Below are 25,403 nucleotides of genomic sequence, written 5' to 3'. Positions count from 1 at the left end.
CGACAAAGCCAGATGCACCATGGTGGATTTGAACCCCCAGACTCTGTGGTGGTGGACAGCTACTTTACCACTGCGCCACCCTAGCCTGTAATTTTTACTTATCTAATGTCTAAATTCTATTTACCCTGGTTACACCATTGCCACCTCAATATCTAATTCAGCAGCCATTGGCACTGGCTATCTAAGCATTTTCCTGCAGACGTTACTGTTCTCAAACTTTTTCAAGTCAAGGACCCCCAAATTGATATGTATTTGGCCACGGACCCCCATCTGAAAATATTTTGTGCCAGGGACCCAGAAGAGAAGATTTCTGTTTAAAAAAATTCCAAATTATTAAAAATGTCCCAAACACTTTCAATATTTTTCATAAACTCTCAAAAATAGCAGATGTACAAGCTTGCAGCGCGGCACGATGTGGAACCCCCCCCCTCACCCCCACAAGTGATGAATGAAAACGGTTTTATAAATTTATACGGTTTTATAAATCAAGATGATCATTCTCACCTGTTGAGTAGCCAGACCTTCCTGGTACAGCTGAGAGCGGCAATGAGCTGGTTTTGCTCAAAAACTTCAGTGGTGTTCTGGAACTGCTTCCACAGAAACTCCCATTCAACCTGTCCGCCTGCAGCCAGGGCCTGGCAGTTGATGGTAGACCGCAGGTCGGGGTGGATTCTGAGACATGCACACACATACACATGCGCATACTGTCATGCACATCATGGGCATGAACTCACACATATACATATATACACATGCAGATGCAGGCACACATGCATGCACAGCACATAGACGCAAGTGTGCATGTACACTACATATTCACTTATGTTGCAGCACACAGTACACACCAACACTTTCAACGATTTCCCAATGTCTCAATGTCCCTTTGTCAAAGAAGAACAAAACAAAATGCAACAAACCCAATATTATGAATCAGAGAAACGTATAAGCTTAAGTGGAATTCCAAATCAGTACAATATCTGAGGGTAGCCATTACAAAAGGAATAGATGGGTTAAATGAAACAAAATACACACCTATAAATTGGGAAATTAAAAGAGATATTGAGAGATGGTCAGTTCTTAGTTTGGACTTCAGCTCCAGGATAGAGATAGTTAAGATAAATAAAATGCAGAGACTTCTGTATTTGATAATTCAATCCTTGCCGGTGATGGTACTCAAAACACAATTCATGGAATGGGATAAGTGGTTATCAAGGTTTATATGGGGGGGTAAGAATCCTAGGATTATATAAGCCACTCCCCAAAGATAAAGGATGTATGGCTTTGCCAAGTCTTAAGAAATATTTCAATGCCGCTCAAATCAGGGCTCTGACTTGCTGGTGCAATGCAGAATATGTTGCAAGATGGAAGGATAATATTGAAATACATTTGAAGGATTCCAGGTGCAAAATGTAACAGCAAATAAAGAGTTATTTATGAAGTTGGAGAAAGCCCTGGGTCCAATCACTATATTTACAACTGAAATAATAATCTAGTGGTTAAAAAATATAAATTGGAAAGAGAAACAAAAATTCTTAGTTGGGTGGCATATGATCCCGGTTTCAAACTGGGAATCTAGGACCAAAGATTTACACAATGGACACAAAAGGACATACTGTACAATGGTTGAGAATGGGGAGATGCAGAACTTTGAAAACCTAAGGGAGAAATATGATCTGGGGAAGCATGATTTCTTTTGCATACTTACAGGTGAGGGACTATTATGAGAAAGAGATAAAAACAGATTCAATGAAGGAGGTTATTAGGATTATGAATAATGCTTATGAATACAAAAGGTGTTGAGCAATCTCTACTCTTTATCAAGGTTTGATGGCATGTACAGAAACTTCAACTTTAGATTAAAGAGTAGTGGGAAAGTGGACTTAAGGTACAAATTACTAATGAGGTTGAGGAATGGTACAATATACAGTATGTAAAACACAGTGACCAGCCACTAGCTCTAGGACATAGAGAGAATTGTGTTTGAAGAATATTGTTAGATTTTTCATAACTCCAAGGATTAGGGGGAACGTTTCATACGCAACAACCATCTCGGAGGGTATGTGGGCAGATGGATGTAGACCATGAACATGTATTCTGGAACAGTCCAAAAATGGAAAGATATTGGGAGAATGTATGGTTGGTGACAAATAAGATTAGATTAGGAGACTAGGTTAGGAGATACCCAAAATATGTGTGGTACTACATCCGGTAACCGGTAACTCTATTTTAAGGATGTATAATAACATAAGCTTTAATGTTTAAGACTTCACGCACAAAGTATTCCCGGGGCCAAGTAGGTTCTGGTGCCCAGAAATAGCTGGTGCCGTGGATTTGACTGGAGCAGAGTTGGTTTTACAAGGTTATGGTACAAAGTGGATCCTCCGGGCCGTGAGCAGTGGCTGAGCATTGTGGAAGGGATATTTGTAATGGAGAAATGTACTCATGACTTTAAGATTACGAGAGACTATTCATCAAAAAGTGGGGCAAATGGGCTCAATATAGAACCCAACAAGACGACATCACTAGCAACAATGGACAAATTTAAATAGACTATGTTGATAATGTTTTGTGTTGTTGATAATGGCTTATGACCCCTAGCACTGTAACTGCAAAAGGAAAAACATCAATCAAAAATATGTATTAAAAAAAAGAAAAACACCTAAACTCCTACACTTCCAAAATGCTTGGTTGCTTGAAAGTAAAAAATAAATAACTATTATTATCAATTACAAGACCATAACATTATTATTATTGAGAATATAGACTGAGATGGAGAGTCTTTTGGAGAAAAGAAAAGTGCTACATACACAAATTAAGGAAGGGGGTTTGCATGGAAGAGATAGAGATGAGTTACTTTAGCATCTCCAGGTTACATAGCAAATACACACCACAATTACGTATTAATAAAGTATTGTATGCTTTTCAAGTGGGGCTCGTACCTATTGATGGAAGTGGTCATCCAATCCTTAAACTCGTTTGTGGCCATTTCCACGCATTCAGGCAGTTCACTGCCACAAGCTGTACGAATAACAGTGATCTGGAGGTGCCTGGGAAGAGATCAGAAGATTCTATAATCACGGTTGAAAAATATCTATAATGATCCAATTATGAAAAAGGCTACAGTAAGAAAAAAATTGTTGTACGACATAGTATATAAGGTTTAAGACAACAGAGGGCCAGCTTACTTGTGTGAGTGGTCAAGAGGGACAGAGGAGTTTGTGCAGTTTGTGCAGTCTGTACTGTCTGTGTAATTCTGGTAGTGTCCGTACAGGCCTTTAACCTGCTTCCGTAGATAGGCCTGTAGAAAGAAACTGCTGCACATCAATATCCAAGCTTATTACACAGCTTGGTTGAATGCTTGATTCTGATCAATCGCTGAATTCAGCGGTATGTTATTTCTTGATAATTACTGATGAGCTCTATAACAGACGCTGTCTAATTAAAGACTCAGAGCACCTGCTCATAGCAACCTGGGCTGCTTGATTTTATGCTGTATCCAACATGACAGCCATGTAAACATGTCATTTACAACTAAACTTTGCTCTCAAGAATGTTTTTGAAAATATTTGAAGCAAGAAATAGACAATGCAGTAACCAAAAATGTATTCTATTTGATCCACTACACTTCCTTGTTTTCCGATGCGACCATGTCCGCCCAGCGCACCACTTATGCAATACTTTCATTGCCGTAAGCAATGAAATACTTAGTTGTTGTTACTTTTGGGTGAATTTATTTATTTATTTATTAAGTAGCCGTGTAATAAGCGGGATAATGTATGGGTAGGTAGGTGGTTATTATTGAAAAATAAATCCCTTCCCTTCTGTTGGGATTTATTTTTCAATAATGACCACTTACCCGTACATTAAGAAGACAGTAGCAAACCATTCTAGCAGCAGCACATGCTCTTCACAATAGGAGCAACAGCTCCAGTGGCACGTTCAAACAGCAATTATGTGTTATTATTATCATAATTATGTATTTATTTTACAAAATTAATAATCTTCTGATACCCATCCGGTCCATTACTTTTTCAGTTTTTCTGCTTTGCTTTGGTTTCTGACTTCATGCTACATGTCACTACTACTGCAATTTCCATATTGGAATAACTTGCTTTATATCCTTGTCCTCTAATCTGTGTGTGTGTGTGTGTGTGTGTGTGTGTGTGTGTGTGTGTGTGTGTGTGTGTGTGTGTGTGTGTGTGTGTGTGTGTGTGTGTGTGTGTGTGTGTGTGTGTGTTGTGTGTGTGTGTGTGTGTGTTGTGTGTGTGTGTGTGTGTGTTGTGTGTCGCGCGCGTGCGTGCGTGTCACACATGCCTGCATAGGTCCAAAGACCTCAGAGCGGTCAAACATGTTGTTGAAATATCCGAGGTTCTTCACTGCAGCCTTCCATGGAGAGTACTCTGTCTCGTTACGAAGGTACCGGGTAGCATTCAACGCCAGTGTTACATTCACCAGTTTGGTCCTGAAGAAAGCAGGGATTAAATGTATTTTTCTTTCCACATGCTAGGGGTAGAACAGTCAATCGAACTAATCGATGTAATCGGGTATAAAAATAATATTGATAATCGGCCATATAATAAACTAATCAATTGTTTCCAGTTCAACTTTCATACTTTTAAAGGTTAATTCCTCTCAAACATGAATTCTATTCAAACTTTTTATACTTTGCATGGTACACCCCGCATAAAATGAATTATTTTTATGATTTTAAAGGTACAAGGTACATGCAACTTAGCCCGTAGCACTTGCCGTAGCACTTGCCCTAGCCTTGAAAACCTTGCAGGCCTATGCAAAGGCTAAAATGTAACTTAGATAACATGTTATGTAGACAGATGACATCATGCCAGGTCATTTGTAGACCTGGCATCCTATAGTGTGTATAGTTTCAATGTACAGATTATTGTTATGTTTTATATTATACTGTTTAGAGTAGACTGATGATAGGTTCTTAGTTTACCTATGATCCTAGATTACTATTTCTATGCATTTGATGTATTACCTTGTGTTTTCCTTGCTTACTGTAAATCGCTCTGGATTAAGAGCGTCTGCTAATTGCCTAAATTGTAAATTGTACATCCTACTCAAATGCAGTTTCTATTAAATATAAAAAAGTCACATGAAAATGTTACTAAATTAACTTAATTAACGCTGAATGATGAAATCAGGCTTTCGTCATAACATTAAACCTTTAGGGAATAGTAGACTAATTCCAACCTACTAGATACATGCACATGCAGAGAGTGCAGTGTATTCTGCATAAAGTAAAGGTGTCATAATAAATGCATCAGTCAGGTGGACATGATAGAGCCTGAACAAAAAGTATAGCTGTCAAAGGTTAGGGGTCAATACTTTGCCAGGGTAAATGCATCACCAACAAGTTGTCCTCTGTTGATGGCTGGGATGACCTGCAAACAAAACAAACCCTGATTCATTTTTAACGATATACACATACAACTACTTTTTGCCTAACTTGGCCTCAAAAATAATATATAATTGTGTTTATTGGCCTTGATTTCCTAATCGTTGCAACAGAAACTGTTGCAACAGAAAACAGTTGCAACTTATTATTATAACTCTTTCTGAATCCTTGGCTCTGCTATGAGTCTATGGGCCAATTTCTCATAGATTAATCTCATAGATTACTCGTTTGGCCCTTTTTAGAAGTGTATTTCACATATTTTCACCCAATCCTTCCAACAAAACTATGGGTTCATGAGATAAAGTATAACTTAAACTTTAACACTGTGGAAATCTCAAAATGAGTATTTCTTTATCAGACAATTAAAAAACAACTCGATTTTTTCTGAAAGCTTTCAATTCCCTCCTTCAGATGTTCATCTACACAGGGACATATCTATTGAACAAAAATGGCCAGTGTAAATGTTTGTGTCAGTTTCACAGGTGCAGGTGGTAAATGGTAAATGGTGCATTTATATAGCGCTTTTTATCCAAAGCGCTTTACATAGATCATACATACATGTGCATTACATTCACACATTCACATACACCGATGGCGGAGGAAACCATGCAAGGCACCAATCTGCTCATAGGGAGCAATTAGGGGTTCAGCATTTTGCTCAAGGACACTTCGGCAACAACTCTGGGGGAGCCCGGGATGGAACTGGGAACCTCAACTCAAGGTTTCCATCCGGCCGCTCTAACCCTGAGCCATTGCCGCCCCCAGGCAGAGACCGATTTACTGCGTAAATACGATCCTAGGACTTACACTCAGGTCACTCTCCAGCTGAGCGAAGAGCCGGTCCCAGTTTTCTAGGTTGTAGTTGACTTTGTAATATCCAGCACAATTGACATTGGCCAAAACCCACTCTCCATCCTTGGAGATGAATTCATCCTTCATCACTGCTCAGAAGACATAGGATGAGTCATAATACATAGGGTGACTGCAAACTGTGAAGTTATACTGTACTCTATCCTGACAAATGTCAGGGTGTTGCTTAATTTCTCTTGGTTTGTTCTCTTTCACTATTACTAGAATGTGTAATCCTGAAAGTCTACACTGTCTACTAACTAGGACAACTACCCTTTTGGTATTCTTGCTGGTCTTAACTTGAAGTTTAACTAGGACATTTAAGGATGAATCAAGTTGAGTGGAAGTACAGGACTGTAAAAGACAATACAAATTGTACAATTTATCAAATAATTTGCTGTCAATCTGAGATTAGTATAAATGGCCTTTTGGGGGTCTGTGAGGGGTTGGGGGGATGTTGGTGCAGAACACTGAAGGTATCTTACCTATTTCACTGGTGTCCAGCATGACCAGAGAAGGTTCAGATGTATGTGACCTGACTCTAATTGGGACGTGCCACACAACACTAAACAGAGCAAAGCAAACAAATCAATGAAGTCAAAAACTAAGGGGGGTTGACATGCAACACAGAAACGATACAGCTTCCTTAACCGGTCAAGGATTAACCACTTTCACCCTGGTGTCCTATTTGTTTTAGCTCCTTAAACCCTCTATTCTAAATGAAACAGACCTGAGTTGGCTCTGTACTTGATCTGTTCTTGTTTCCTTCTACACCGAAATCTCTTTATAGCCGATACAACGCGCCGCGACGTGACGTGTTGTAGATCGGCTATTTCCCCCAGAATAGGGGCCACTAGAGTTCAAGTGGTTAAATAGCTAAAATAGCAGATGTCCAAGCTTACAATGCATCATGATGTGATAGCGAACATTTAGCCTGCGACCAGACGAATCTGCTAGTGCAAAAGAAAATTGCACTCTGCGATTAGTCTGGCTACGCAAGGCTAGCGTACATGGGACAAACTTACTCGGAGTCCGCCACAGAGGATTTCTGGTAGACCTCTCCAGTAGTGGTGTTGATGGTGATGACAGGGTAGCCAATTTGATTGGTCCAGGAATCCATCACTTCAGCGACCTTGGTGTGACCGCCATCCGCATCTACTGCCTGCAAACATGTCAGCAGTGCAATGGCAATTAACATCTTATTAGTTAAAGGGGCTACACCATGAATTTCATTTTTTTTTAGGTTTTTAGTATTTTTTGGGCTCCCCAGTGTCTCTTGTACCCAAAAAAATATTTTTTTTTAACATTCAGTCATTCATGCTCATTTCATGGATTTCCTGAATGGGCGTGTCTGAACAGGCCATTTCAGAATGGCAGGGCAAGTGATGTCACTTGCCCTGATTTTGCATTGATGATGGCCAGACAGAATTGCTCAGTAGCTCCCCCCTGCCCAATAGGACGTTTTGGTATTGCAGCTGAAAAAGCTTGGAATGACAGACAGTCAGATTGTGAGAAAAAATATCTGGATGTTTTTTAGGCTTACAACCTGTTTAAAACGTATTAGGGGGCAATATTTATATATAATATATTTTTTTTTTAATTCATGGTGTAGCCCCTTTAAGTCACTGAATCTCTGTCGAAACAAGATATTACACCAGGGGCGGATCCTAGATACGTGGGCCCCTGGGCCCCAATGTGAACCCCAATGAATCATATCAGGGGTGTGGCACAGTGTGTGAATTAACACAGGAATGACCCTGGCAACATATCAATAGGTGTGTTAGATGTTTGGTCGGCTATTTTTCGCAACATCAATATGAGTTTGGGAACAGACGCCATGAGACAAAAGAAAACACATACTGTACAATGAATAATCGTTTTGTTTGGAATGGGAAGTGTATTTGTCTCATTAGTAACAACAATGCAGCAGTGGTGAAACAAGGGAACTTGGAAAGACATCTCATGACAAACCACAACTCATTTGACAAGGAAAAAGGAACTGAAATCTCAGCCATATACATGTTTAGCATACATGACTGAAGCTCTCGTGGTCAGACATTCTCTGTCATTAGGTGTGATCTTTGTCACGCACATACTCCTACGGGGGTGTTCACTCTCCATTCCGACATCTCACCACTCCGACTAGTGGCTTCCGCGTGCGGTTAGGGTTAGGGTTAGGTATAGGGTTCGTCAACGTCGGAAAGGCGACATGTCGGAAAGGAGAAATGCACCCTCCTACGGGCTGGGGTGAAAGTCGAGCGGGAGGAGTAGGACCGTCGTTGTGCAATTGCTGTGCAGTCAAAAAAATATATTTATTTAAATATTGCTGACAGCACTTGATCCAGTTTCATGTACGTTACACATCTGAGATTTCAGTTCCTTCATTCTTTTTCTTGGCAGAAATCTTGTGAAATGCTTTGTGGTTTTGTCAGTGTCTGTCCAAGTAATCTTTCTTCACCATCACGGTTTAGTTTATTTCTGATGACACAAATACATTTACCATTTCACATGATGAAAAAGTAATTCATTCGTATATCTTTTGTCTCATCATGTCTGTTTCAAAACTCATTCTACTGATCTGTCTTTAACATTTTAAACAGTGATTTAAATTGACATGGTGGGTTTCATCCCTGCTTGTAAATGAAAAAAGGCTATACTGTATGCATAGATTGCATACACACAATAATACCTAAATTACCTAAACCGAACAGCATTTGCACTCATTGAGAAAGGTTGCAAACAAGTGGAGCTGCCCCGCATAAAGATGATTGAGTGCATGTGATTTTGACTGAATATGAAGCGTGCATTTCATTCTTCCTGTGTATTCCCATTATGAGTGTTTTGTAAATCCTATGAGATGTGCTATCTACTCAACCATTCATGAATATTTCTTGTGTTTAGTTTCATATAAATGGAAATAGAGGGGCAGTTGAAGTGAAGTGTACATTCAATGGTTCCGGTTGTGGCAACGGCATGCATTTACAGTATGTGTTGGGGGGAGGCATGCGATAATCCGACAGACCTTTTCTCCGACTATGTGGCATCCGCGTGCGGTTAGGGTGCGGGTTTGGTTCGGGTTTAGTATTGAAACGTCGGAGTGCTGCGCTGTCGGAGGAATGCGCTGTCGGACTAACGTACTGCACCCTGTGTTGGGGGGCCCTGAGGCAGTCTCAGGCCCAGGGGGCAGGGGCCCATGGACTCAGGATCTGCCCTGAGAAAAACAGACCTGAGTTGGCTCTGTACTTTTTTCCCTCTACACCAAATCTCTTTGCCGAAAATGTTCCTTTTTTTTCAGGGAGGAGCGGGGGATGATTACAAGCAGGATGCCGCTTTGTGGTCTGCAACTGGATTCATAATAAAATAAATGAAAATGGTGACTTGATGGTCAAATGATGAAACAATACCTTTTGTAAATACTGCCACAGGTCTGTACTCTGGGTGGTCTCATACTGGAAGGCATTCAGATACATCTTAAAACAGAGAGGGAAGGAGAGAGAGAGAGAGAGAGGGGGAAAGAATCAGAGAAAAATCGTTAATCACAGCATTTCTGCAGAATAGTGGCAGACTAGAAACTACCCCCAAAAGGTGTGTTGCTGATCAATTTGTGTCCTAATGTGTTACAAACAAAGTTTGTCACAAATTAGGAAATGCATATTTTTGTGGCACTATTGTGACACATAATAAAAAGCAGTTCATGCTTACATTGACTCCCATGTTGAATGTCCGTTCAGTGAGCAGGTCTGCAAGCATCCTCAGAACAAGTGCGCCCTGCAGAGAGAAGACAAAATATGATGATTCAGTTCATAATCATTGGTATGTAAGTGTGTGTGTGCGCAAGTGCATGCGTGTGTGCAGGTGTTTCTTTTTCTCTCCACCTCCCTCTTAACCTTAGTGTAGGAGATGGTGTCGAACATCCCACTAATCTGGTCAGGAGTCTGGACACTGTCCATGGGGGCATTGAGAGCGTGAGACGTGTTCATATTATCCCAGTCAAATGCTTCGTTGAGGTCCCGCAACGCCCACACCTCTTTCTGCCGAAAAGAGAACCAACAAATCCTGTTACACTTTGAGAACCATGGCTTCAATCAGGAACTTCTTGGTGTGATAAAAGTAGTGAACCTCTTTGGGGACCACTTGTTGGAATGAGTAAATACAACCATCTGTCCATGTTCTGTCAAGTTTTATTATTTTTTTATTTTTATTTTTTATTTATTTTTTTATTTTTATCTCTAATACCAAATTACACTTAAATGTAAAAGCATGTTCCTCATGGTTTTATGGTCGTGCAAAGAACTGGCCTTTGACAGTCTGAAAACACAATGTATATATTTATGCATCATAAATGACACGGTCGGACATGTACCACTCCTCATCCAAATGCTCCACCAATATTCAGGAATCTGATTTATGTTTTAGAGACACATCTTACTATGTTCCAGCTGGGCTCCAAATTGTCCACAGCATAATATGACATGTAGCTGGCAAAGCCTTCATTCAGCCAAACTTCGTTCCACCAATTCATAGTCACCAGGTTTCCAAACCACTGTAACAAGAGAAGGTTGAAGGTGTTAATTAAAGGGAAATTCTAACTTGATCGCAAAACCATGTCATACACCAACTGAAGACTAACCTTTGCTCTAATGTCTACCATTGGACTTATATGCTTTTGAGGATCCTGTGGACCAAACATTTTGTATAGAGGGTGTATACTATTCTATACTGTTGTTCATTATTGATGATGCTTTTTGTTATGTTGTTCTTCGCCTGACTCCTTTTTGTATTGCTTCCCTTGCTGTATCTTACAGCACTCCTCTTGCTCTGTATCTGTACCTTTATGCTGTGTCTGGCGACTGAATTTCCCCTGCAGGATCAACAACGGTCTATCTATCTATCAATCTGTTTGTCACTTTACTCCATGTGATATTGGACTGTCTATCCCCAAACGGAAGGGCTTTACAAAAGCATAATTTCCCAAGTTGTTCTTCTTTGCAAGAATGTAAACAGTATAAGCATCAGTGTCCATTATGTCTCTGACCTGGTGTGCCAGTTCATGTGCAATGAAAGTGGCAATGTCTTCCTTGGTGAAGATTGAAGATTCTTCTTCATTAAGCAGCAGGGCAAACTCTCCGTAGATGACCAGTCCCCAGTTCTCCATGGCTCCGGGCATGTCTGGGACTGCAACATGATCTGGAGGTAGCACATAATATATCGTTGCTGTCTGGGAGAAACCTTGTATCTCAGTTTCTTTAAAATGTTTATGTTTTTTCATAAATTAATGCCCTACTTCGTCATACTACAGTATCACAAGAGTGGCAAAAATAGCTGATCTACAAGCTCACAACGCGTTGCAATGCAAGGATTAATTAATTAATTATCGGAATTGTTTCTTTCTGTATATGTCTATATTATTTATAGAGCTATATCCTTCTGGAACTTCTTACCATCTCACATTCATCTTATATAAAATAAATTATCATTCAAGAAAGACACACTTGTTGCAGCAGACCACATGACCGGAATCTTACTTTTTGTATAATGTAATGCAATGTAATTACGTATTTTTCATGTTTTATATTTGTATGCATCTTATATGGACCCCAGGAAGACTAGCTGTCGCCTCGGCGTCAGCTAATGGGGATCCATTCAATAAATAAATAAACAAATAAATATTATTTTCCTTGTTTTCTGGAGAGTGTAAGGAGTTGATTGGACTATTTAGTAAGAGGATACCACACAGAGCCACATCAAGTGGCCTCACACTGTAACCTGACCTGTCAAAGTTCAAAATAAGAGCAGATAGCAAGTTACAGGCTAATGCCTTAAAATGTTCATCAGCATGTGGATGGTCTTTAAGTACAGTTTGCTGCATTGTGAGATCCGTCTTGAGCAAATAACAATCAAAACAAGTAGCTGCAGTAACAACACAATAAAATCCGTCAGTGTTAACTGAGTGTGGAAAAAATGACCTCTCACACTTTTAGAGTTAATGTCAAGACGTTTTTCTAGTAGGACCCAAATGCACGGAAGTCAGAAACTTGAAGTGGAAGACAGAGTTTACTTGACAACAGCAAACATGAACAGACTGGAAACTCAGGATACAAACACAATAATCCAACAAAGTACCACGCCCAAACAGACACAGGTGAACTCAACAGACAATTAACACAGGGATTGGCTGGGGCAAACAGGACACAGGTGATAAACATGAACCAAAAATCAGGGAAGGTGAGACAAGACAAGACAAGACAAGACAAGACAAGACAAGACAAGACAGATAACAACCACAATGGAAGACAGGAAACACAAGACCATACTTCAAAATAAGATTCAAGAACACTTTCAAAACAACACAAGCAATGCAGATCCTTAACACAGATGATTGTACTGTATAGGCTGATAATTACAGTATAATAATAATAGCAATAATACAAATAATAATAATAATAATGATAATAATGATAATATAGACATATGCAGAAAACAATTCCGATAATTAATTAATTAATCCTTGTATTGCAACGCGTTGTGAACTTTATGCACTTTGAAACAAGACAGGTCAGGTTACAGTGTGAGGCCACTTGATGTGGCTCTGTGTGGTATCCTCTTACTAAATAATCCAATCAACCTCTTACACTCTCCAGAAAACAAGGAAAACAATGTATTCTTCTCATGGAAAGTGGTCACTGGTTCAGCATGAGTTACACATAACCATTGACATTTTGCACCTTACAGTATATTCCCAGAATTCTGAAACCCTTTTGTCCATCCATTAATTAATCCTGTGACCTACCCAGCTTTCTCTGAGGGTAATCAATCCCAAAACGATCTTCAAAATACTTGAGAACCTTCCCAGCGATCGAGGCTGCATAGTCAGCATGTCCTGCTTCTATGGCCGCAGGGCGAGCATATATCTGTGCAAATCAAACATTCAGTAAGTAAGAAAGCACTACACTCAGTTAACATGTAACAGATTACTAATGCCCTTTTCAGGCAAAGATTCCTGGACTGTGAAGAAATATTGAATATGGGTTTTGACACATGCTGAACCCACTCAATCACATTAGTAAGCTGGGCCTGGTAAGCCTTGAAACCTAGCCATGTCAGACCTGGGTCACTACTGTGGTCACAGACTCAGGTTGTGTTAGGTGCTGCTGACATTTTCACACCAAAACGGTACCAGGGTTTGAACTGAGGTGAGGGGCTGGGGTGGACCCTGATCCCCCATAAGAGTTAAGGGCCCCCCATAAGATAGAGAACATGGAGGGTCCTACGCCTTTTCATCAACTTTATGAAAGAGTTTATTTCGAGACCCAGATGATCTTTTCTTACTTGTATTTATCCAAACTTCTGCACCTCACTACTGTATGTTACGTTCTACCTGATACAGTTTATGGTAACCAGATTAAATTACACGGGAGCTACTGTAAATAAATGCCAATATTTGTTATATCCAACTTCAGAGTGTTACCTCATATTTTACCATATTTAAATATCCTGGGAACAAAATGTGACTGTGAGACATATGCGAACTGTTTAAGGATGAAGATACATTTACAAACTATGTAGTTTGTGGTGTATACAACAGTGTGGATGAAGTCTTATGTGTGTGCAATAACACAAGAACAATAACTTTGTGGAAAGATTATTTTCTAATGTTTGTGCAAGGTTTTTATATACAACATGATATCCTTTTTTTTTTTTTTTTTTTAATACTTTATTGCAGGTTCGTTCATTACATTACATATTATTGATTTCATTTGTCTTACAAGTTCTTTACTTGTTTCATTAATCCTGCATCATTTTTTATTTATTTTTTTATTACATATAACAACAAAAATGTACACACAAATGGAAAATAAAAAAGGTAAAATAAGAGAGTAAAAGAAGAAGAGAACAAAGGAGAGGAGAGGGGAAGGGGGGGGGGGGGGTAGCTTTCCTGCGGTACTCCCTAATCTACTTTTACACTTCATGTATTTCTGGGTCCCATTTACTCCAGTTTCTTTCAAATTCATCTCCACGGTTTCTCATTTTGTAAGTAATTCTTTCCATCTCTTTAATATTTTCAATTGTTATTTTCCAATTATTAATAGATGGTGGGTTTACTTGCAACCATTTCCGTGTGATTTGTTTTAAGGCAGCGATACGTAGTATTGTATACAGATATTTGTCTCCCTCCCTATATATTTCTAATGGGATAATACCTAATAAAATATTGATTGGGTGTATGGGTTTTCTTAAGGAAAATGTCTTTATTATATTTGTTTTCACTATCTCCCAAAACCTTTTCAATTTTGGACACAAATAGAAAATGTGTGTATGATTTGCTTCCAGTTCTGCACATTTCCTCCAGCATTCAGCACTGCCTGCTGGTCTATATTTTGATAACATTTTGGGTGTTAAGAAAATCCTCATATTAATTTTCCAAGCAAATTCTTTCCAGAACTTTGATTGTGTCGTCTTAAATATTCTTTTGCATGCTTCTTTCCAATAATCTTCCAAAATTGTTATTGATAGTTCTTTTTCCCATTTCTCTTTGGTATTATCCTCTTTTACATTCATTTCTTGCAAAATTTTATAAAGTTTTGAGATTTTACTCTTTTCACTATTTCTATTTTTGCTCAAAAATTCCAGTAGCCCATGCATTATCTGTCCCTGGTCTCTCTGCTGTTTCATGAGGTAGCTTCTAATTTGTAGATATTTAAAGAAATGATTTCTATTTATATTAAACTTATTAACTAAGGTTTCAAAAGGGTCTACCATGTTATTTGTAAGTATCTGTGAATATACCTGTAATCCCTTTCTGGCCCATTCTTCTGGTATCTTATCTGTTTTATTGGGCAGAAAATCTGGATCACTGGCTATCTCTCTCAAATATATACAAATGTCGTCACATTTATATATTTTACGAATAGATTTCCAGGTTGTTAATGTATTTTCTACACATCTGTTATTTCCAATATATTTTTGAATTTCCTTTAAACTCAAATGGGGTAATGTTCCAATTGATATTGATGTTAATTGTTTTTCTATTAATTTCCATTTTGTTTTAACTGAATTATTCATCCACTTCATTATGATATCTATTTGGGTAGCATGAAAGTAAATCATCAAATCTGGGTAATTAAATCCTCCCTTTTCTCTAGTTTGAGTTAGCGTGCTGAGTTTTTTCCTTTTACTTTTATAATTCCAGATAAAATTTGAGAGCATTGTATTCCATCTTTTAAAGCTACTTTGTGGGATGTGTACTGGTAAGGTTTGAAATAAAAATAGAAACTGTGGAAGAATCATCATTTTGACACTCTCTACTCTAGTCATTATTGATTCTGGTATTGTTTTCCATCTATTAAGATCTTGTCTCACTTTATTCTCTAGGGTTTGATAATTATCTGTATACAACGTTGTTATATCTCCAGTAAGATAGATTCCCAGATATTTAATTTTCTTTGAATCCCATTTTAGTTTATATCGTCCCTTAATTTCTAATGCTATTTGTTTGCCAAGTGTTAATGCTTCACATTTACTTTCATTTAGTTTATAGCCGGAATGTTTACTATATTCTGCAATTGCTTCCATTAGATTTGATAAAGATTGCTCTGGTGAGGTTAAGTAAATAATGACATCGTCGGCATATAATGCCAATTTATGTTGTTCCTCTTTTATAGTAATGCCTTTAATGTTATTATTTTTCCTTATGCTTACTGCTAGTCCTTCCATGCATATTGCAAATATTACTGCGGAGAGCGGATCTCCTTGTCTGGTACCTTTATAAATTGGGAATCTTCTAGATATTGTGCCATTCACTTTTACTCTTGACATTGGATTTTTATACATTCCTTGAAGCCACTCATTAAATTTCTCATGAAATCCAAAACTCCTTACAATTTCAAACATAAATGGTCATAATACTCGATCAAAGGCTTTCTCTGCGTCCAAGGTCAAGAGCAAAAGGTTTGTATTATTGTTCTGTGCATGATCGATTATATTTAGAGTCCTTCTAATATTGTCAGACAACAGTCTACCTGGTATGAAACCACATTGATCGCTGTCTATTATATCCGGCACAATGTCCTTTAATCTATTGGCTATAATTGATGTTATTATTTTATGATCTGTATTCAATAATGATATTGGCCTATATGAGGAGCATTCTGTGGCGTCTTTACCTTCTTTGTGTATTACCGTTATTGTAGACGAATTCCAAGTAGTTGCCCATGTTCCCGTTTGTAATGCAAAATTATAGGCTTTCAGGAGTAATGGTATCAGCTGTTTTTTAAATGTTTTATAAAATTCATTAGAATATCCATCGTCGCCTGGTGTTTTGCCCATTTTTAATTTATTTATTTGTTGTAATATTTCATGCGTTGCAATATCTTTAATTAGCTCCTCATTTTTCCTTGCCACTACCTGTTTTAAATTCAACCCGTCTAAAAATCCTTTCATTTGTTCCACATCCAAATTACCGGTGTTGTTTTTATAAAGATTTTCATAATATTTTGCAAATTCTTCAGCTATTTTATCCTTTTCTGTTAATATTTCGGAACCGTCTCCTGTCTTCAATTTAGTGATGTATGCTTTTTTACTCTGTTGCTTAAGTCTATATGCTAAAAGTTTTAAAGAATTTGGCCCTCCATCGTAATGTTTCTGTTTGGCATATGCCATTAACTTCTCCACTTCTTCTGTACGGATCTTGTCCAACTCCTTATATTTCTTTTTTAATTCAATTTTAAATCTTGGTTCATTTGTGTTTTTTAATTTATCTTCCAAAATTTGTATTTGTTGTTCAAGCATCTTCTGTTTTTGTTGTTTTTGTCTTTTCTTAAATGCACAATATGCTATTATATGTCCGCGTAACACAGCTTTTGCACCTTCCAATATGATAATTGGATTAGTATCCCCATTATCATTTATCTCTATATATTCTTTTATTACATTATTTATTTTTCTCACAAATACCATGTCTTGCAGAAGGGAGTTGTTTAATCTCCATATTTTTTCTCCTTCTTTTATATTAAGATTTATAGTTATAGTCACTGTAGCATGGTCTGATAAGTCTCTTGTACCTATGATGCATGTTTCAATCAACTCTATATCTTTTTTAAACATAAAAAAATAGTCTAATCTATTAGAAGTTGAGAATCGACCTGAATAATATGTATATGCTTTTTTTGTTGGATTTAGCATCCGCCACGTATCTACCAATCCAAACTCTGACATTGCACCTCTTAAAATTGATGACGTTTTGTCGGCTCTATGTGCTTTATTATTTGAGGAATCCAGTCTAGAATTTATTGTAAGGTTCATATCTCCTCCCATCAAGATGGTTCCCTTACATTTTGTAATTAGCATTTCGATAATTTCTGACATGAATTCTGGGCCTAATTCTGGTGGATAGTATACATTTAAGAAAGAGACAGTAATTGACTCTATTTTACCAATTACTAAAACAAACCTGCCCTCTTTATCAATTATGCAATGTTCTTCTTTAAATGCTATGTGTGGTTGTATAATTATAGCCACACCCCTCTTTTGTGTTCCATGTGAACTGGAGTAAATGAGTCCCTTACCCAACTTGTCGTGGTCCTTTTTCTTCAAATGGGTTTCTTGTAGGAAGAGGACATCCCCTCCAGCTTTCCTCAACTGAAGGAGAATCTTCTTCCTCTTAATTAAATTATTCAGTCCATTAACATTTAATGAAATTATTTTCAACTTTATCATATCTCCTGTTAACGGATTATAGTCCTCATTTTAAATGTTCTTGATTCATAAGTAACCTACTGATTGGATAGGGTAAATTTGGAAGCACTAGGAAAGCAGAAAAGGTAGGAATAAGAAGGGGAAAATCAAAAAGACAACAAAAAAAAGACGAACATATGGACAGGCTCAATTTGTACCACCTTAAGATCAGGTAGTGTTTATCAATGACCGTTATTGGAAGGCCAAAATGGTCCTTAGGGCGGACTGTGGCAGCCGCCAAAATGTATTTACTTATCAAATTTCTCATTGCCATCAACGTAATATATTCTCTCTATTCCCCTACTTTTATGTACACTTAATTACTTTGCATATTTATGCCTATAGACTAATTCTTACAAAGAATGGATAAACAAAAACGGGAGGGGAAAAAAAAAAATAAGATCCACATTCTTCATTAGCTCACCCCCCCACCCCCCACACCTTTCCAATACTTTAAAGGTAAAACCCTTCCATAATCAATTCCAAGTTCCAATTAATTTCATTTCTCTTCACTATTTTGTATTTAAACGAAATAGAAAATAATTATAGTATCAAACATTAACACAATGTAATTAAAGTCAGCTTTGTTTCTAATTTAACCTTTCATTTATTTGTTCATTTCATTATTCACTAATTTATCTCTGGTCAAACCAAAAAAATAAAATAAAACCAAATAGTAGTTCCCCTTTAACAGGTCTATAATCTACTGCTTTGTGACTGACTTACTTACAAAAATAAATTATGTGAAAGGAGGGGGCGTATTCCCTTTATCTAAAGTCTTCTCTCTAATCCTACTGTACCAAGAATTGAAAACGAATTACATTATTTTACAAAAATAACACAGAAGTGAAAGAAAATAAACAAAAACAAAACAAAAGCAAAAAACGACTAAGTAGATTAAACAGTAACTAAACGAAAAATATGCCCTTTACATAGCTAACCCCACCACCACTAAATGAATACCAGTATAACAAAATATCAAAAATGAACAATTGAAACTTTAAATGCACTGCAAAAATCAACGCAGTAGATTAACTAACTACACAGCTTAATCAAATAGTAATAATAATAATAATAATAATAATAATAATAACAACAGCAAAACAAACAAAAAAAACAACAACTAGGTAGTTTAAATGGTAACTTAATTAACTAAACGAAAAATATGCCCTTTACAGCTAACCCCATCACCACCACTAAATTAATACCAGTATAACAAGATGTAAAAAAAAACAACTTAAACTTTAAATGCATTGTAAAAATCAACCCAGTAAATTAACTAACTGCACATCTTAATCAAATAATAGTCATGATAATAGTAATAAATAAAATAATAATAATAATGAAAAATAATATTAATAATCACAGCAATGAGTAGAAAGGGAGTGTCCTGTTTGTTGCCATTTTCAACTTAAGATAACGAAAATATTAGTCTTATAATGTCTTGGTACCTGAATTCATTTTTTCCCGTTTGTGGAGTCCTTTGCTCTGGTAATTAACCATTCTTCTTTTTTTCAGCGTCTTTTCCACGTTCTGCTTTATTTAATCCTCTCTTTTCCAAGTCTCTGGCTGCTTCTGTTGGATTTGAGTACGTTGTAAATGTTCCATCTTCATGGAAGACCTTCAGTTTAGCTGGTGCAAGGATGTGCGTCTTGATGTTTTGTTGTTTCAAGGATTCCCGGATTGGTTTATACAGAGCTCTCTGCTGTCTTGTTTTATATGTATAGTCATTGTCAAAATAAATCCGCTCCTCTTCATACAGCACTTCTTTTTTGTCCCAGGCTGCTTTAAGCACTCTTTTCTTTGTGTCAAAGCTTAGGAAGGCTGCAATAATCGGTCTTGTGAAGTTTGTTTGCTCTTTGTATATGCCCATGCGGTGTGCTCTGATTATATTGGCATCACCTGGCACCTCCAAAGTGTCTGTTATTAGTGTTTGGAGAAACTCCGTCATATTACTGCCTTCACTTTTTTCTTTGACATTATAGATACAGATATTATTTTGCCTGGATTTATTTTCCAAATAATCCACCTGGTCTGCTAGTTCATCCATTCGGGTCTTTGTCTGTTTCACCTGCTTTTGATGTATATTCTCTGAGTCATCCAGGTCGCTCACTCTTGTCTCCAGCTGATCCACACGCTTTGCTGTTTTCTCCATGTCCTTGCGCAGATCCACTGTTTGTTCCATAATTGTTTTAATATCCTTTTCTGTATCATGTCGGAAGGCCTTGAAGTCTTCTCTGAACTCCTGGATTTCTTTAGTTAAGGTGCCTTTCAAATCAGCAAACAATTTCTGCAGCTCCCCTTTGTCTGCCATAGTAGATTTGTTTGGTCCGTGTCTCTTCTTTTTTAGTTGTAAATTCTCAGGCTTTGTTGTTTCTCCAGAACGTAGATTCATTCCTCAATAAGGCTATTATTGTGCATTGTTTGCTTTCTTATTTCCAAGTTTAATCATTATTTTCGGGGTTGACTAGAGAGCGATTTCACGCTGCGGCCATCTTTCTCTCCTGTCTCCAAGCCCTAGCCCAAGCTATGATAAACATGATATCCTTACAGCTGTGATTGTATTAGTAAACATCTGCAAAAACAACAGACTACATACCCTCATCTTCACTCGATCGTCACCGTGTGGGGGTGTGCATGGGACATAATCAAACTCAGACACCACAAAGGCAAGGAGGTATGTCGACATCTTCCGCGTCGGATAGAAAGAAGTGACCTCCCAGTCTTCATCTATAATCCTGTTATCTGAGGGTAGTAGACATTAGGCAGCTTGTTTGTAATGTAATTTCTCTTATAACCACCAACTCATACAACACAATCACAGGTGGTGTACACATGAAATGCATAGAATTTTGGATTGAAAGTGTTTTCTGGACTTGTATTGAGACAAAAAACTGTTTATTCACCTGACTGTTCCGAGTTCCCCAGGGCTGAAGTGTCTCTCCTATGTATGATGGTCACATCAAACGTAGCCTTCAATGCTGGCTCATCGAAACAAGGAAACACATTCCTGGCATCTGTAGCCTGAAATTGGCTGGCAGCAAGGTATCTATAACATATTGGGACATTTAGTTGTCAAATATTGTATTTGGTCAGGTTAATACAATTTAGTGAAAGAAATTAACATGGGCAGTAACTTGCATGTGTAGTGGAAACGTATTTTATCACATTTAACTTGATTCTCGAAGGAGCTCATACAGTATAGCTCATACATCATTATAGCGTATATCAAAAGGTCTCATGCTAGAAACAAACGACCCACATAACAAAGACCTATATGTATACTTAACTGTATTGAACTCAACTGTACTATACAAACTGACAATTTACTTGAGTGTCTGTAACCAGTGGGCGTATGATGATATAATTTGAGGCTTCAGAATTTATCATGACTAGTCATTGTGTTGCAATTGTACACCACCGTCACCAAGCTGTTGATCTTGTGGACTGACAAACAGTGGTGTTTTAGTGTCTGTGACCTGACCAGTGTGTCAGTAACATTCCCATTTCCCACTGTTAGGAACAGGTAACTTTAAAAAACAAAACTAAGACATTTACAGTATCTTGTGATTGATATAGTAACAAACAATGGACCTTTCATTGTATCTATCAGATATAATGTAACTCCAAAATGGACCCATTCTATGGTGAACGTGAGGCATACTGCAGAAGCAGAGCAGAGGGTTGGGCTGAGATAACCAGAGATAATGTTAGTTAAACAAATACCTCCAAATTAGTGTGTAGATAATTGCGAGGAAAGACAAATTGTTGATGTAGGCCTACTCTATGATGACAATGATAATATGCAGCAACCAATTAAAGGTGCAGTAAGTGATTTTCAGTTCTCAAAATAACTGTTAAATTGCTATAAATTCTGATAGCAATCAGTGCATTTTGTTTAGTCGGGATATCAATTTTATCCAATCAGGTAAAATAACTCATACAGGATACGTGATGACACAAAGAAATGAGCACACAAAATTGGAACTGGAACACGTCTGTTCAGTACTCTCTACTGATTGGCTGAAATTGGCAACCCACCTGATTTTTTTCTTCTATTTATTAAAGAGCTGAAGAGACAGGGAGACCCCTGTTACTGAACAAACACTAGTCTATAGCAATGATATCAGAATATAAAACTTTAACTTTTCAACAAAAAAACTTTTTTTTGTGTGTCACTTACACACACTTACCCTACCTTTATTGAGTTTCTTTGGAAAGGATATAGTATAAAGCTATGCGATGACTTAATCAGAAGATGAAGTCATATAAATTAGGCTTTCCTGATCCAGGAAAAAGAAAACATCTTTTATTGCACAGAATGAGATTATGTTTCTCATGACAGCTAATTTGATATGAAATAAGGGGCTCCACAGGGAGTTCTCAAAAAACACTGTTCAAGTACTTTGAATTCAATTTGATTTATTTTGAAGGCAAAACTCGAAACACTGGCACCCACCAAAAATATATTTAACAATCCCTGGACACAACAAGCTCATTTGATTGTATTATATTTTATTTTATTTTATATAAATTTTCACTTTGATATGATGTACTGTAGCTAGTTTTAATATTTCAGCACTCAAGCCAGAGCACAACATGTTGGTAGAATACATTTCTCTGAACATCAATTGGATGGGCATTGATACATTTCTTCTGTGTAATGATGACCTAGAAAGCAATGTTTATCAACTTAAAACTCAGAGGACCCCCTCAAGGAACCCAGAGACCCAGAGACCTTTTATTTGTTCATTTTGGAGGCTTTTTGGAGATTTAAATTTTACGATTACATTTTTGTGTTTCACATGGACATACACACATCTGTATACAGTACATAGTTATTGTTTATTACAAGAGAGAGTATGTTGATCTCAGTATTTTTGTTTTCAAATAAATAATTTATCAAGAATCAAAAATGATAAAACATACCTTTTGATTTTCATTTGATATCTATCACTTACCTCTCAGTGTACCTCTCAGTGCTATTAACAGCTGGGACCCCTTCCTCCTTGTATTTGCTGATATAGAGGCCAAACATACCATCTGTCATTTCTCCCTGGAAAGCTGTGAATAAACTATAATTCCGTTCTTGCTCCAGCACATCGGCTAACTGGAGCTCGAAGAAATCGGTTTTCTCGTGGTGGTACTGTTCTTCAACATTGATGCGCTCGTTGGTGTCTCTGTTAATCACCTTCACCTCTGTCACTGACAAGTTTTTGGAGTGGATAAAAATGGTCTTAGTCCTCTGGACGCAGCGGAAATTGACAGTAGAGTTCCCAGTAAAGGTCAACGTCTGGTTGGGGCTGGTGACATTGACCACATCAATGATGCGGCTATAGAAATGGGGCTGGAGGTAGAGGGTGTAGCTCTCGGGTACCAGGTCTACTGGCAGTCTCATCTCAGGTGGAGGTCCTGTGGGGAACGCAGTGGTAGGTGGAATGGTTGGACGGGGTGACGGGTTCATCGTAGAGATCTCAACCCGGTACACAATTATCATGGTGACAATCCCAGCGATGGCTGAGATAGTCAAGAGGACTGCACAAATGCCGAGAGCCTTCGAGATGTAGAATCCTTTCGCCATTTTGGACAGAGTTCAGGCGGTCTTGGTCCTTTGACTGGAAGACACAAGTGGTGTATCCGCAATGAAGATTTACCCTCCACTCCTATGTCTCTTGACCCATAGCACTCAAATGGCCAATGTCCAAGACACCTCCCTCTCATAAACAGGGCTTGGCCTGAGATTAAGAATTAACTTATAGGTTTCAAGTGAAGGAACAAAGATTATAAGAGGTATAGCGTGAGGAGAGTGATGTTCATTGTCCCTGTAAATAATGAGTCAGATTGCACTCTTACACATCTGGAAGTGGTTAGTGTGGTCTTGCTGCTAATGCAGAGGTTAGGTAAACCTCTGGGAAAGAACACCCTCCCCTTTAGAAAGTGTCACCATTCAAACAATCACTGACATGTATATCTGTGCACACATGTTCAGGCACACATACAAATAGCCACCATGACCCATTTCATGCCTTGTTAAAACAAGAATAAAGAAATCAGCATGCTTGCACCTCTGGGTCTGAATCCCAATCTGGATCTGTTTTTAAAATAGGTATCCTAGAACTGAAGAACACTGATGCCAAGTCTCAATGCACGATCCACAGTACTGGTGGTCATTCCTTCATCTCCTACGGTTAGGTCCGGCTCTGTCAGTCCTGCCTGTGTCAACCCCACAGGTCTATATAGGTTCTGGGCTCCAGGAGAAATTTCCCCAAATGAGAAGCATGTGTTAGAAGGTGTAATAAGGGACATCGGGAGGAGCAGGGAGAGGGGTGGAGAAGCAAGGAGAGGGGTGGAGAAGCAAGGAGAGGGGTGGGAGTTGAGAGTACAAAATTATTTGAGATCATGGAATCAATTGGAACATTCTGCCTGACCATTCTCTCTCTCTCTCTCTCTCTCACACAAAAACACACACACACACACACACACACACACACACACACTTATTCTTCCTTGAGGTGGGGTATGGGCAGAACAGTAACATTCTATTCAAGAGGGATGTATGGGTGTGGTGATATTTACTACAGATGTTGCTGTTGCAGCGGGATCTCTACTTGATTGATTATAATCAATAACATGACACAATGGCAGCAATCATAGTGAGGCCAGACCCAGGTGGAAAGGCTGGCAACTGAGGACTGCAGTTCTGTTTTAAATTATATTATTAGAAACAATAGACAGGCTGTTATTGAGTCTCTGGTATAGATGACAGAGTGGATCATTAAGCCTGAAGTGCTATGATAAACCTTTTCCACACTGAGACGTCCAACTCAAAGTGGACAAAAAGCCCTCTTTTGGGGCATTTAAAGAAACTGTGTACACTGTTGAACTCATCGAGTTGATTTGAAGCAGCACGGAATCTAATTAACAAAGTACAGAAATGCCAAAACATTATAGGACAAATCGAAAAACAAAACTATGTAAGAATACTGTATGCTGCCTCAGAGAAACATAATAAACCCTCAGTTAAGAGGGGGGGAGGGGGAGAAATAAATATTAAGATTGTGCAACAGAGTTGAAAATCATTCATTGTGATGTAAGTGACCACAGCACACATCTTATATAACCTTACAGGAAATCATAACCGGACCATAACATCATACTAAACACGCACGCGACAAACAAAAGTTTAAACTTGATCAACTTCTAGTGAAGAATTATTATAATTGTATATTTATAAATATGAAGAAAAGCTGTACGGAACACATGTAACTCAAACTTGTTACATTTACCTTATTGTAGCCACTGTGGGGAGTGGATGTGTTGTTTAATTTCTTATCACGGTGAAGGGAATTGGGAATTGGCAGTCTTGTTTCTCTGTATAAACATTATGTATGCTTGCAGATGG

The 25,403-nt window shown here is 38.0% G+C and overlaps 1 protein-coding gene across 2 annotated transcripts in view; it reads right to left on the bottom strand.

The window, feature by feature from the left end:
- Nucleotides 1-24,254, bottom strand: part of anpeplb (alanyl (membrane) aminopeptidase-like b) — a 31,799-nt gene extending 7,545 nt beyond the window's left edge. The window contains exons 1-18 of one of the 2 annotated variants that reach the window (XR_014600904.1): nucleotides 22,963-24,254; nucleotides 20,908-21,050; nucleotides 20,601-20,746; nucleotides 13,059-13,179; nucleotides 11,304-11,455; nucleotides 10,698-10,811; nucleotides 10,156-10,299; nucleotides 9,971-10,036; nucleotides 9,673-9,738; nucleotides 7,294-7,430; nucleotides 6,754-6,833; nucleotides 6,227-6,360; nucleotides 5,350-5,405; nucleotides 4,315-4,462; nucleotides 3,186-3,298; nucleotides 2,940-3,047; nucleotides 1,706-1,715; nucleotides 505-672 (exon numbers count right to left, since the gene is read on the bottom strand). Coding sequence is in view for 1 of the 2 variants with exons in the window: in XM_084059024.1 (XP_083915150.1) it covers nucleotides 505-672; nucleotides 2,940-3,047; nucleotides 3,186-3,298; nucleotides 4,315-4,462; nucleotides 5,350-5,405; nucleotides 6,227-6,360; nucleotides 6,754-6,833; nucleotides 7,294-7,430; nucleotides 9,673-9,738; nucleotides 9,971-10,036; nucleotides 10,156-10,299; nucleotides 10,698-10,811; nucleotides 11,304-11,455; nucleotides 13,059-13,179; nucleotides 20,601-20,746; nucleotides 20,908-21,050; nucleotides 22,963-23,582 (2,516 nt within the window). In the remaining variant the exon portion in view is untranslated. The remainder of the gene's footprint in view (nucleotides 1-504; nucleotides 673-1,705; nucleotides 1,716-2,939; nucleotides 3,048-3,185; nucleotides 3,299-4,314; nucleotides 4,463-5,349; nucleotides 5,406-6,226; nucleotides 6,361-6,753; nucleotides 6,834-7,293; nucleotides 7,431-9,672; nucleotides 9,739-9,970; nucleotides 10,037-10,155; nucleotides 10,300-10,697; nucleotides 10,812-11,303; nucleotides 11,456-13,058; nucleotides 13,180-20,600; nucleotides 20,747-20,907; nucleotides 21,051-22,962) is intronic. The other variant, XM_084059024.1, reaches the window with a different exon arrangement.
- Between the last annotated feature and the right edge of the window lie 1,149 nt (nucleotides 24,255-25,403).

Source organism: Gymnoscopelus microlampas (assembly GCF_963454915.1).
Source record: "Gymnoscopelus microlampas genome assembly, chromosome: 6".
In the NCBI taxonomy this organism is placed as follows: domain Eukaryota; kingdom Metazoa; phylum Chordata; class Actinopteri; order Myctophiformes; family Myctophidae; genus Gymnoscopelus; species Gymnoscopelus microlampas.
Note: the sequence above shows the minus strand (reverse complement) of the source record. Positions and strands in the feature narration are given on the sequence as shown.